At 37.9% G+C, this 15,000-nt stretch overlaps 1 protein-coding gene across 2 annotated transcripts in view; it reads right to left on the bottom strand.

The window, feature by feature from the left end:
• tnks1bp1 (tankyrase 1 binding protein 1) overlaps nt 1-15,000 on the bottom strand; it is a 69,042-nt gene that overhangs the window by 5,811 nt on the left and 48,231 nt on the right. For both annotated transcript variants that reach the window (NM_001267589.1, XM_073950313.1), the window contains 1 exon segment: nt 10,715-10,863. In NM_001267589.1, coding sequence (NP_001254518.1) covers nt 10,715-10,863 — 149 coding nt within the window.

Here is a 15,000-nt window from a genome sequence, read left to right as displayed (position 1 = left end):
AGAAGCATAAAGTTGCTGCTGTCATAATTCAAAGGACAGTGAAGAAGACTTTATTAATCCAAGGACCCTCTTTTCATGACAAGCGACCAACGAGGTATTTGTTTTGCTTAATAATGTATTAGATAATCGTAGTTTGTATAATTGCTTATACGTTTGTACTGTGTTCATTTACTAATACAGTTCTCACGGCGTCACGGCGTCACGGCAACAGCCGCAAAGAACATTATGGACGACCTTAAATAAACGCCCGTTCTGGAGAAACAACCTGTGTCTGTGTTGTTGTGAAGAGAGTTACAGTGAGAACTCGACGCAGATCGACGCGGGTATGAAAGCAACGTCCTCGCGGGTAACGTCGAGACAACGTCCAGCTGAAGATAAGGAGGGCTCAAGTTACAGTGCCGAAGTAACACGCAGTTACACACAGTGATGATTAGACTGAGTTGAAAGTGCAACGTTTCAGACTGAAATCAGAAAGTACTCTGCCACAGTTAAGGTGGTCAGAGAAGTGATTGAACTTGAAAGTGCAGTAAGGACTCAAATCTAATTGTGTTGCTCAGCCTTCAGTTTTGGGACAAATTTAATGTGCTGATATTTATCTGGTATTATTTTAGAGTGCATTTAAGTTATTGATAAGTTCATTAGTTACTGAAATTGAAATCGACTGATTTATTTGTTCAATATTACTGATGTAAAAGTGGTTTGTGAAAGGATTAGTCAGTAAATTTAACTTGAGTTTATTTTTGGAATATTTTAGGTTTATACTGCATCTATATAGTCAACTAATTGCTGATTATTTCTTTAACAAGGGAATTTGTTACATGATAATACTTTAATTCAATATTGACATACATACTTTATATTTTATTTCTTATGTAGTTTAACAGGCGTTAAGGATTTTATACAGTAAACATTTACATTTTACATTGAGCTACATTTACACAGTCTAAGTTCACTAATTTTGTTTACATACACCATACATATACAGTAATATTAATATTTATATCAAAATGTCTGATACACAAACAGAGACTTGCCGTAAAGGGGAAATATCACCTGCACAACCTGAAGCTACAGAGCTGCGAAGAAGTGAAAGAGCTAGAACTCTTACAGAAAAGGGAAAAGAGCTTCAAGAAGCTAAGTTAAAGGGTTTAAAGCGACAGTATAGAATAGTTTATGAGAAGTGGAGATATTATGCAAGATTAAGTAAGGAAATATTCTCGGATGAAGCTTCTCAAGAAGAATTGAATGAGCTTATTCACAATATTGAAAGCAGCTGTTCTAATGTGAAAGCCATATATGAAGAACTACGTCAAGTTCAAATTCCTGAACAAGACCTACGACGCAGGATTGATGTGTGCATATCGCTTTCAGGATTCATTGTTAAAAGAGCACAAATGCATCTTGAAGGGCATGCATCAGATGAAATTGAAGAACCCTGGCCTGATGTTGGATCAGTCTTAGACTCAACAAGCTCTTTATCAAGACCACTGTCTCATCAAACTAAATGCAGTTCAACCCATTCTAGCATCCACTCAGGCAAAAGAAATGAAGCTGTAGCTGAAGCAGCTGCATGTCAGGAAGTCTTGGCGGTGTTGGAAGAGCAAGACAGGGAAGTATCTGAACTTCAAAGGTTAGAGGCAGAAAGTAAACTACGTATGGCACAATTTGAATCTGAGGATCTGGCCAGGAAACAAGCAATGCAAGATAAACGCAGAAATCTTGAGCGCCTGGAGGAAATAAAGAAGTTGAATGCTGCAAGAGCACGAGTTAGGGTCTATGATCAAGCGGAAGGAGACATTGAAGCAGCTGAATTGAAACAAGATGCTCTATCAGTCATTGATAACAAAGTTCCTGATTTCATAAGCTCTTCCTTTGTTCATAAGTCTCTGCCAGAGCCAACGCAGGTGCTACATGCATCAAGTCCTTCATTTATTCCAAAGTCCCAGCCAGTTGTACACCAAGATCAAAATCATCTCCCACAACGCACACCTCAAGGTTCACTATATTCACCATTAATGGCCCAAGCACAAAATGGTTCTGACCTGGTCAGCACATTAGCAGAAGTTATGAGTGCCAATCGTCTTCCTATTTCAGAGCCTGCATTGTTTACTGGAGATCCATTAAAATTCAAGGATTGGCGTCTTTCTTTTGAGACATTGATTGACAGGAAAAACATCCCAAAAAATGAGAAGCTGTATTATTTAAGAAAATACTTAGGTGGCGCTGCAAAGAAAACTGTAGAAGGTTTTTTCTTACTTGGCACTGAAGAAGCATATGATTCTGCTTGGCAGCTGTTAGAAAAACGCTTTGGTGACCCATTTATAATTGGGAAGTCATTCAGAGATAAGCTGCATGGATGGCCAAAGATAAGCTCTAAAGATGGTTGTGAACTAAGAGAATTCACTGACTTCCTCAAGAGTTGTGAAGCTGCGATGCCTCATCTGAAGACTTTGGAGGTTCTAAATGACTGTAACGAAAATCAAAGGATTCTACTAAAATTGCCAGATTGGTTAGTGTCTAGATGGAACCGTAAGGTGATGGAATTCAGACAGGTATATGGAGATTACCCAAAATTCAAGGAGTTTGTAGACTTCTTGTCAAATGAGTCGGATCTCGCCTGCGATCCTATTTCTTCGGTACAGGCACTTAGGAGTGTGGAAGCTACAAAACCGAAATACTCACGAAACCAGCCTTCTCAAGCAAAAACATTTTACACAAACACAACTCAGAGTACTTTCCCAGCATGTGTATTTTGTAAAAGAACAGGACATGGCTTAGCAAAGTGCAGAAGGTTCATAGAGAAGGATGTTCAGGATCGTGTCAAGTTTGTTCGCACAGAAAAACTTTGTTTTGGTTGTTTGCAAACTGGTCATCATTCAAGAAGATGTGAAAATAAGAGCACATGTGAAAAGTGTCAGAAGAGACATCCTACATGTTTGCATGATGACAAGTTCAAAGAATATCAAAGGTCTGTTGTGAAAGAAAGTGGCGATTCAAAGGAAAAGGCTGATGGAACGGAGATAGTTGCCGTTGCAATTACCAATACAATTAGGCAGGAAGGCCCAAACACACAAACATCCACGATCATACCAGTTTGGGTATCATCCACAAAACTGCCCGATCAAGAAATCCTTGTCTATGCACTTTTAGACACGCAGAGTGACACCACTTTCATCTTGGATGAAGTAGCTCAAAGGCTTAAAGTGAACATGGAGAACGCTAGTTTGCAGTTATCCACGATGTCCTCAAGGTCAACGACCATACGTTGTCATAAGGTTTCTGGTCTGCAGGTGAGAGGGCATAATTCTGAGAAAATTATACATCTGCCAGCAGTTTTCACACGTGAATTCATTCCAGTGAACAGGTCACATATACCTACGTCTGACACTGCTTTAAAATGGCCTCATCTGGAGCAGTTGGCAAATAAGATTCCACCAGCACTGGACTGTGAAGTTGGACTTTTGATTGGCTACAACTGTCAGCAAGCACTTCTGCCTAAGGAAATCTTATTTGGAGAAGAAAATCATCCATATGCACAACGAACCGATCTCGGCTGGAGCATAGTTGGATGCTCATATCCAGCAGATGACTATGGTGATGCGATTGGAGTCAGTCATAGAACTTTAGTTTGCCCAGTGATGCCTACAGTGAAGCCATCAGTTGAGCTAAAGCAAGAGGTGCATTTTGTATGTCGAAATGTAGTCAAGGAAGTACTTCCCACAGACATAATTAAGGCACTCGAGTTAGACTTCACAGATCATAGTGCTGATGACAATCCAGTTTCTCAAGAAGATATTCTCTTTTTGTCTAAAGTAAAGGAAGGTGTGAAACACAAAGAGGATGGACACCTTGAACTCCCACTTCCTTTCAAGACAGAAAATCCTAGTTTACCAGATAATAAACAATCTGCAATTCATAGACTTATCTCATTAAAACGTCGACTGAGGAGAGACAAACAGTATTATGAAGATTACGTACACTTCATGAGTGACATCATAAGCCGAGGAGATGCTGAAAGAGTTCCAAGTTCTGAGCTTGATAACAAATCAGCATGGTACATTCCGCACCATGGAGTCTACCACCCCCACAAACCAGGGAAGATTCGTGTGGTGTTTGATTGTTCAGCGCGCTTCCAAGAGGCCTCTCTAAACGATCACCTCTTGACTGGTCCAGACCTCACCAACACCTTAGTTGGAGTGCTGTGTCGATTTAGAAAGGGTCCAATAGCCATTATGTGTGACATTGAAAGAATGTTCCATCAATTTCATGTTACAAAGGAACATCAAGACTATTTGAGATTTCTTTGGTGGGACAATGGCAATCTGGATTCCAAGCCTTCTGTGTACAGAATGAGAGTACACCTTTTCGGTGCCGCTTCATCCCCTGGCTGCTCAAACTTTGGACTCAAGTACTTAGCATCGCAAGGTCATGGAAGCTTTAGTGAAGAGGCTATCAAGTTTATCCAGAGGAGTTTTTATGTCGACGATGGCTTAACAAGTGTAAGTACATCTGCAGAAGCTATACATCTTGTGGATGAAGCAAGAGCTTTGTGTAAAACAGGAAATCTTCGTCTGCACAAGTTTGTTTCCAATGATATGGAAGTGATAGCCACAATACCACCTGAGGACTGTGCTCAGGCCAGAGATCTGGATATGGCTTTGGGAGAGCTTCATATAGAACGTGCACTTGGAGTTCAATGGTGCATTGAAGCAGATGAATTCCAATTTAGAGTGATAGTCAAGAAAAATCCAATGACTAGAAGAGGTGTTCTTTCAACAGTAGCCTCTGTCTACGATCCGTTAGGGTTTGTAGCACCTTTTTTACTAGTAGGCAAGCAGATTCTTCAAGTATTGTGCAAAGATAAAGTAAGCTGGGATGAAGATCTGCCTGAGCATATTCTACCACAATGGGAGTCATGGCTTCGAGATTTGCCCCATTTGGCTGACTTAAAGATTCCTAGAAGCTACCTTTCATCAAATTTTGACAGGCCTGTTTCTTATGAGCTACACAGCTTTTCTGATGCAAGTCTTAGTGGATATGGTGCCTGTTCATATCTTAGAGCAACAAATGAAACAGGACAAATCAGTTGCTCACTTGTTATTGGGAAAGCCAGAGTAACCCCCACCAAGCAAACAACTATCCCGAGACTTGAACTATCAGCAGCTGTGACTTCAGTCCGAAATGGAAACATTGTCAAAAGAGAGCTTGAGATTGAAGATTTGCAAGAATATTACTGGACTGACTCAAGGGTAGTTCTTGGCTATGTGAACAATGATGCCAAAAGATTCCACACATTCGTAGCAAATCGGATTCAACGCATAAGGTCCAGCACATGTCCAGCACAATGGCGACATGTCAGTTCAGAAAACAATCCTGCTGATTATGCCTCAAGAGGGCTGAGTGCTGCTCAGCTAAAAGAGTCCAATTGGTTAAAAGGACCTGACTTTCTGTGGCAGAAAATCCTTCTGTGTGAAGAGGAAGTGGTGAGGGATCTGGAAATTACTGACCCTGAGCTCCGCAAGACCAACATTCATACCATCAGGACTAAAGAGATCGATTTAATGGTTACTCGATTTGCAAAATTTTCAGACTGGTCAAGTTTGGTGAGAGCAGTCGCCAGGCTTAAAAGGTTTGTCAGAGAATTCAAGGGAATTCAACCAAGAAGGAATGGAATGACTAGTCTTGAAGAAAGAAAGGCAGCAGAAAATGTCATCATTAAAATTGTACAAGATGATGCCTTCGCCGAAGACATTCGACATATTAAACTTCAGAAAGAAAATTATCTAAACAAACACAGCAATTTGCATCGATTGAGTCCTTTCTTGGACAAGGAAGGTCTTCTCAGGGTGGGAGGAAGGCTAACAAGATCAAGCCTAGATTATGATGTAAAGCATCCTGCGTTACTTCCAAAAAAGTCTCATATATCTGCCTTACTCGTCAAACATCACCATGAGCGCATATACCACCAAGGAAGGGGCATGACAATGAATGAGATACGTGCGAATGGAATATGGATCTTAGGATGTGGAAGTGTGGTCTCGTCACATATCTACAAATGTGTAAAATGTAGAAGATACAGAGGAACTACAGAGATTCAAAAAATGGCAGATTTGCCAGAAGAAAGAACTGAGACATCTCCCCCCTTTACATGCTGTGGAATAGATTGTTTTGGCCCTTTCATAGTAAAGGAAGGAAGGAAGGAACTAAAACGGTATGGATTGCTGTTTACTTGTTTGTGCTCTAGAGCAGTGCACATAGAGACTCTAGATGATTTGACGACAGATGCCTTCATCAACGCTCTTAGGGTGTTCGTAGCTATTAGGGGACCTGTGCGACAAATAAGATGCGATCAGGGAACAAATTTCATGGGTGCCAGAAGAGAGTTTTCTGATCTGCTCAGAGGGATGGATCAAGAACGTGTTCGAGCTATTGGTTGTGAATTTGTAGTAAATGTTCCCTCAGCGAGTCATATGGGCGGAGTGTGGGAGCGCCAGATACGGACAATACGAAGCATCTTGAATGCCATGCTCGATGGATCTGCTTGCAGACTTGACTCAACGACTCTTAGAACATTCCTCTATGAGACAATGGCCATAATCAACAGCAGGCCATTAAGTGTTGAACATCTTCACGATCCTACTGGTCCAGAACCCCTCACTCCCAACCACATACTAACTATGAAGTCTTCAGTCATTGTACCACCACCAGGAAACTTTGATAAGCAAGACCTCTATCTGCGTAAAAGATGGAAAAGAGTGCAGTTCCTCGCAAATGAATTCTGGCAGAGATGGAAACGAGAATATTTGCTAAATCTCCAGCTACGTCAGAAATGGCAGAGAACATCAAGAAATTCACAAGTAAATGACATTGTGATACTTCAAGATGAGAGTGCTCAGAGAAATGAGTGGAAGCTTGCTAGAGTAGTGGAAACATACTCAAGTGCTGATGGCATTGTAAGAAAGTTGAAGTTACTACTTAGTGACACTACATTGGTCAAAGGGAAGCCACAATCTAGATCAGTGTATTTAGAAAGGCCAGTTCATAAGGTAGTCACTTTAATTGAAGCCAGTTAAGTCAGGCACATGACACAATTACACTCTGAAACTTGATTTAACTTCAATAATTGTTTATAGAAAATCTCACATTTCAAGTAAAGGAGATTTTGGTGGGAGTGTAAGTGCTGTTATTAAGCATTTTTGCATAATCGCATATTTATTTTACATATTTGTTTCATATTTCATCCTTTAGTAATTTAAGGTCATAATATTTTGTATTAATTTAGCTGAGGTGTATTTATAAATGTAAACGTGTTGAAAGGTTCAAATGTGTTATTATTTCATATGTTGTACTTTAAGACGTTTATTATGGAAACGTGTCACTTTGAGGAAATGACGTGTAATGTGAGTGACTTGTTTATGGATCCCCGGATAGACTGACGATGATCAGACGCATGTCAGTGCTGTGTAAAGTTACATGTGTTTAAGAAGCATAAAGTTGCTGCTGTCATAATTCAAAGGACAGTGAAGAAGACTTTATTAATCCAAGGACCCTCTTTTCATGACAAGCGACCAACGAGGTATTTGTTTTGCTTAATAATGTATTAGATAATCGTAGTTTGTATAATTGCTTATACGTTTGTACTGTGTTCATTTACTAATACAGTTCTCACGGCGTCACGGCGTCACGGCAACAGCCGCAAAGAACATTATGGACGACCTTAAATAAACGCCCGTTCTGGAGAAACAACCTGTGTCTGTGTTGTTGTGAAGAGAGTTACAATCACTATGCCCGTTTCTGCAATATCTGAATATATGAGCCTATTTGTTTGAATTTAATAACTAATGTTACATGATGCATTTCAGTTTTGAATATTTTTTTTGCAACCCAAGCTCATTCTGAAAACGTAGCCCCGCGGAAGTTTCTGAAGACCGCAATTTACGTGGCCGGAGGTACGTATGGCCGCGTTTTGTTTTTTTCGAGCGAACGCTGCGGGGCTGTGGGACGCCGCTCTGCTCCTCCTCTTTGCACTCGCCGGCTGACGGCTCGCCTCCGTGTGGAGGGCTTTCCCGCTGCAACCAGTTTATCCGCTTAGCTCGCAGTGTTACCTCAGCGGAGCGGAGACCGGAGGAGGAGGAGCCGGCCGCGGGGACGACCGGGATCGGGTCCGGGGAAGAGCGGTTCCAGAAATCAGGTAAGATAAAAAACAGAATCCAAAAAACAAGGGCGAGAACGCGGCGGGATCCGAAAACGTGGTCGAAATCAAAGACAAGGGATTTTGCTTTTTTTTTTTTCTGGACGGCTTTTGCAAACCGTCACTTGGGGTTAGGGAAGGAGGAGGAGGAGGAAGAGGAGGGCGGCCTGGTTGGCCGGCCGCCCGGTCGATCGTTCAGTCAGTCAGTCAGTCCGACGGTCGGTCGCTCCACAGCGGCCTCCGGCGGCTTTTCACGAGAGAACAGCACGGGCGTGAAAGGCGCACGCTCCCGAGAGGCGCTCGAGACGCGAAAAATCGCGCACAGCGGCCTCTCGCGCATCCTCGAAAACAAAAACTGCTCGAATACGTACCTCCTGGGATGTATTTCGCGGTTTCCACAATGAGCCCGGGTTGTTTTTTTTAATTGTATGCATTTAAGAACTTTTTTTAAAACAGTTTTGTTTGCATTTGAGAATATTTATGTGTGTTGTTCAGATGGATATTCGGTGCCTTTGGCACTGAGGATATATAGCATGTTAAAAAGTGTGTGGGAACTCTTTAAGTACTGTCTGTCAAATCTGATGGCAGTGCGTTCTTTAGAAGACAGCGGAGTCACAGTTTTCTTTATCGCATTCGTGATGCTTGAAATCTGAGGTTATATTTTGTTTACTTTATTTGAATTCGTTTATGTATCTCTGAGTGAAGATTGAAAGTCAACTTCTGACAAGAATCGGACTTCATAGATTTCTTTATTGGACATTATTAAAATGCAGGCTGCATTCTGCTCACGGGGATGCGAGAAAACAAATAAAAAGAGTGGAGCTGCGGTCAAATGATGCATAAAAAGATTGAGGCTATGGTCAAATAAATGAATGAATGATAAAAGCGCGACTGCTCAGAGTGCAGGGCAGGCAGCTAGGGACACCTGCTGTCATGGCCAAAAAAACGGAGCAGCCTACCAGGAATCCTCCTGATTAGCCAATCCGGGCCTGACCACAGTATCTACCACCATCAAATGTGTTTTGTGAGAGATTAGAAGTCATTGAAAAATTAATTTGTTCTTTGTTCTTTTGATATGGCTGTATATTGGCACTGGTGGGAGGCGTGCGTTGGCACGAGGCTGCAGGCCAAGTGCCTTAGTGCACCCACCAGTGTCGTTATACAGTCATATCGCACTGCTACAAGTGTGATATTGCGTTTATACAACAGTTTGACGGAATAATTGTGTATATAAAAACAAAATCAAACATGGAGAGTCTCAAAAAGAGAGTCTTCCGGATTCAAATCATAAGCTGACAGTTAAACAGCTAAGCAAGCATCTTTTAAACTTTAGATCTGTAGTGTCTGCTTTTTGCTGGCTGTATGTGGGCGGAGTAATATACACAAAGGGTAAAGAAGCTGTAGGAGTTCTGATATTGCAGAAAATCGCACGGCTATCAGCCAATCAGATTTGAGAACCAGACAGAACTGTTGTATAAATAAATAAATAAATATATATATATATATATATATATATATATATATATATATATATATATATATATATATATATATATATATTTATTTTTTATTTTTTTATTTTTTCAGAGATGAGTTATATATATATATATATATATATATATATATATATATATATATATATATATATATATATATATATATTTTATTTTTTTCAGAGATGAGATGAGATGATTATATATATATATATATATATATATATATATATATATATATATATATATATTTTTATTCATTCTCTTGTCGGCTTAGTCCCTTAGTCCGGGGTCGCCACAGTGTAATAAACAGCCAACTTATCCAGCAGTTTTTTACGCAGCGCATGCCCTTTCAGCCGGAACCCATCTCTGAGAGAAAAAAAAAAATATATATATATATATATATATATGTAATATATATTAAAAATATTAAATATTATATTAAATATATAATATATATTTATATATATATATATATATATATATATATATATATATATATATATATATATATATATATATATATATATATATATTATAATATATATATATTACCAATTGTGTAATTATGTAAAGATAAAATAAATCGGTTATTAAAAATGAGTTATTAAAACTATTATGTTTAGAAATGTGCAGAAGAAATCTTCTCTCCGTTAAACAGAAATTTGGGAAAAAATAAACAGTGAGGCTATTATATAATAAACATTAGGTTTATTATGAACATTATGTTTATTATGAATAAACAGAAATTATTATATTATATAATAAACAGTGAGGCTAATAACAATTCAGGGGGGCTAATAATTCTGACTTCAGCTGTTTCTGGACTTTACCCAACTGATGTGGGTAGGTCACGTGATGCTGAGAAAATGGCGGATGTGGTACATGAGTTCAATTCACACTACTGACATTCATACTGTACAGAACGCACTTTTCTACTGGCTGAGTAGTACATTTATATTCAAATGCAGTACCTGTGTAGTAGGCGATTTCAGACGCAGACATGCATTCTAGATTCTGGTCCACTTACCTAGCATCCTTTGCGTCAGCAGGGGGCAGCACTCGGGGGCCGAGGGTCTTGCTGGGTGTTCGGGGAGAGCGAGAGGGAACAGACGGAGGGGTAGCAGCTTCTGCTTGAGCATCTGAATCTAGAGCGGCACTCCTGCGCTTCAACTGAGCCTGAACAACACAAACACCAGCATCAGGACATGAGGAGACAACACTGATGAAACTGTTAACACTGTAAACAATATCTGTTAATGAACAGATTCCATATTTTTTGTTTTCTCTTTATTTACGGTTGTAAATTGCATTATGGGATGTTGGTCCTCTGATGCTCTGTCGACTTTTGATGTTAAAAATTCAACTTTACATATCTTCTGTGTTTTCTTTTTATTTACAGTTGTGAATTGCATTATGGGATGTTGGTCCTCTGATGCTCTGTCGACTTTTAATGTTAAAAATTCAACTTTACAGTTTCACAAAGTGACTTTTATTGTTGTTTTAGGAGTTTGAAATAATATAATGTACAGTGCTCAACATATATGAGTTCACGCCTCATAAATCTCTCTTTTAAATTGATATTTTTAATAGGAAGCTATAAAATATTATATTTGTCCATATATATAATAAATTAGTCAGTACTAAAGCCAGATCTGGAGCTCATCTAACAAAATACCTTACGATAACAGTTCAAAAACTAGTACAGCCAAATTTATATGTTTTAGAAAAATATTAAATACAAATTTTAAACAGAGGAAAAACCAAGAAGGTTATTTTGTATGTTGTACTTTTTTTTTTTTTTTTTTTAATATTTTGCTTGAATTTTATTGTACTATCTTTCAATTTCTAAATATGTTTGGTGACTAAAATATTATTTGAATAAATATATCTGGTTAATAAATCTGTTTTGCTTAAATGCACCAAAATACATTGCCTATATTCACTGAGAAATTGAGAAAAATATTCATTTTCAAAAGCGGGTGTACTCAATTATGTGTATAATTATTGTTTATTATATATCACTGTATAATAAATAACATAGAGAGAAATAAGTCTGTAAGAATAAGAGAAAATGTGCTGGGGCCTGTTTCAGTAAGGAGGTTCAAACAACTCGGAGTTTAAACTTGAACTCTGAGTTGATTTACCGAGAGATAAAAAACTCTGAGTTTTCGGTTTCAGAACAGCTGATCTGAGTTGGGTCAATTAACTTTGAGTAGACCAATTCAGAGTTAAGCGCGCACACCGTGACTATAAAAGGCATTTTCAATGGAGCGCAGATATTACGAGTGACCATAGCAATTGTGTGTCTGCCTTTTTTCTTGATCAAATGATAGAGGTTGATATAACATTTAGAAGGTAAGCGGTACTAAAAATAATTCTTAAAAAGAACAATAATCCCATTAATCTAGTTACAGTACATGTCGAAGGTCAATGAATTTAAGCTAATTATTTATTGTTGTGTTTGTGACTAAAAGGTAGGCAATATCTATGTTTCCATCCAAATATATTACATAAATTTATGTGCAAAACTGGAATATAAAAGATGCGAATAAAGCAGCGTTTCCATCCAACGAGTCAAAGACAACAAAATCGTCACTTCCTGATTAACTGGCGCCAAATATCGACAGTAAAAACAGAATTTACTGTGGTAGAAGAAGCTTCGTCAATTATTTATTTAATAAATGTACTTGCGCCTCAGAAGACAATGAACACGTTTGAAGCCATGAGACACGGAGACTCTTGACAAGCTCCAGATGCTCGGAGGTAGTCTAATTAAATACACTAATACTGAAACAGTTAAGGCATTTTAAAATGACTAAAACAACATTTAAGACGTGTTACAGTGTGCTCAGCCTGCTGGTTTGTCCATTTAAACACATTTTCATCATCATATGAAGACCTTTTTTAATGTACATACTGTAATTTGTTCAGTAAATGTGTTTCCATCGTAGTTTATGTGCATATTTTCTATCGAATAAAAGTTTATCCTGCTCAATTATGCGCGTGTCCTTATGCATATTTTCAAAAGTTAAGTCCATCATGACGTTTCCATCAATCGTTTTTATGCACATATCCAAAATGAGCATTAAAATAGGTGGGTGGAAACGCAAGGCTAAGGCGAGAAATACCGCTTCGTCTTTAAAATGGGGAGGAGACCGACAGAAACTCAGAGTTTAGAGAATAAAACCTGCTCCTGACCAGGTTAGGTTCACATAGTAAGTTACCACAGTAACTGACTCTGAGTTAAAGTAACCTTTCTTTCAGAAACAGGCTTGACTTACCCTGCTTTCTCGAGTTTAACAAACCTGCCATTTTGAAACGAAAAACCCAGAGTTTCTCTCATTTCAGGGTTAAAATACTTTGAGTTTTCACTTAACCTCCTTTCTGAAACAGGCCCCTGGTAGTTTATTACAAGGTTTTTGTAGCGTAATATATAACACCAGACAAAACATCACTTTAAACTATTACAAATGTCCATTAAAGTCACTTTTTTGTAACTTTTCAAGGTTGAAAGTTGTTGGAAAAAAGATCAAGATTCCATAATAAAACTCAACAGCAGAAATAAACTGAAAAAAATATATAAAAATAAAAACATGAATCACAAAATATAGGAAACTGCTTATTTATGGATTTTATTTACAGTGCAACACTATACCTATAAGCTGCATTCTAACCCTTACCATATAGGGGCTATATGTAATTAATCAATATAAATGAGTAGTTAGACTGTAACAAAGACACCTCAAAATAAAGTGACCACTACAGATGTGGATCAATACTAAAAATATTGTATTATATATATTGAATATTTACAGTTGAATATTCAATATTGTATTATATATATTGAATATTTACAGTTGAATATTCAATATTGTATTATATATATTGAATATTTACAGTTGAAGTCAAAATTACCCCCCCCCCCCTATTTCCTTTAATATTTTTTCTTCTGTGGAACGTCTTATTTGTTTTATATCGGATAGAATAAAAGCAGTTTTAAAATTTTTTAAGGTCAATATTATTAGCCCCCTTAAGCTATATTTGTTTTCGATTGTCTACAGAACAAACTACTTTTATACAATGTCTTGCCTAATTACCCTAACTTTAACCTAATTAACCTAGTTAAGCCTGTTAATGTCACTTTAAGCTGTATAGAAGTGTCTAGAAAAATATCTAGTCAAACATTATGTACTGTCATCATGGCAAAGATAAAATAAATCAGATATTAGAAATGAATTATTAAAACTATTATGTTTAGAAATGTGTTGAAGAAATCTTCTTTCCATCAAAAATAATTTTGGGAATAAAATATACATGGGGACTAATACTTCTGACTTCAACTGTATACATTTACAGTCAAAATGATTAGCCCTCCTGTCAAATTCTAATTATTTAAAAAATATCTCACAAGTGTTGTTTAACGGAGACAATCATTTTAATTTCTAAAAACTAATTATTTTTATCTTTGCCATGATCATAGTACTAATAATTGAGTTCTGGATCTCCAGCAATTAATGTAATTTGTGCTCTGAAGACAAACAAAGGACTCTATAAAGGACTATAAAGGTGAGAATTGTAACGACTGGGGGGAGTGACACTCACAACAGAAGGTAAGATCCAATATGCAGGTTTATTCAATGTCAGGCAAGCAGTGGTCATCAGGTGCAAACGGGTATATTAAGGCAGTCCAGAATCATAAACGTTAAACAGGCTAAAGATCGAAAGGCAGGCGGCTAAACAGGATAACAAGGATACAAGGCTAGGATCGAGACACGGAGAAACAAGACAGGGAAACGCGTTGTAATGTCACAAAATGCAAACAAGACTCGGCCATCTGGAAGGGTGAAAGAGTGGCTTATGAATGGAGTGATATCAGTCTGTGACAAGGTTCAGCTGGTGATTGCAATCAGGATAGATGAGTGAACAGGCATGCGTGTTTGGGAGCAGTGCATGTATGAAAATATAGTCCTGGGAAATGCGTAAATGTAGTTTTGAGAGTTCGTGTGAGAACCAGCGATCTCTGGAAAGCGATCGCTGGTTGTGTGACAAGAATTTAATAACAGATTTCTTATTTTAAATTTAATTCAATTCATCTTAATTACAATGCAGATTGTGTCAAAGCAGCTTCACATAAGATTATAGTGAACTAAAACTGTGTAGTTCGGTTTTCAGGGTTTAAGTTCAGTTCAGTTTAGATTAGTTCAGTTCAGGATCCATTCTTCGTACCTCGCTTAAATGATCTAAGATGATTTGGCAGTTCCTGCATCTTTTAATCTTGATAACTGATCTCTGGTTAATTTGGTTCTTCAAACA

Source organism: Danio rerio, chromosome 5, assembly GCF_049306965.1.
Source record: "Danio rerio strain Tuebingen ecotype United States chromosome 5, GRCz12tu, whole genome shotgun sequence".
Lineage (NCBI taxonomy): Eukaryota > Metazoa > Chordata > Actinopteri > Cypriniformes > Danionidae > Danio > Danio rerio.
The sequence above is the reverse complement of the archived record's forward strand: the minus strand, read 5'-3'. Positions and strand labels throughout refer to the sequence as shown.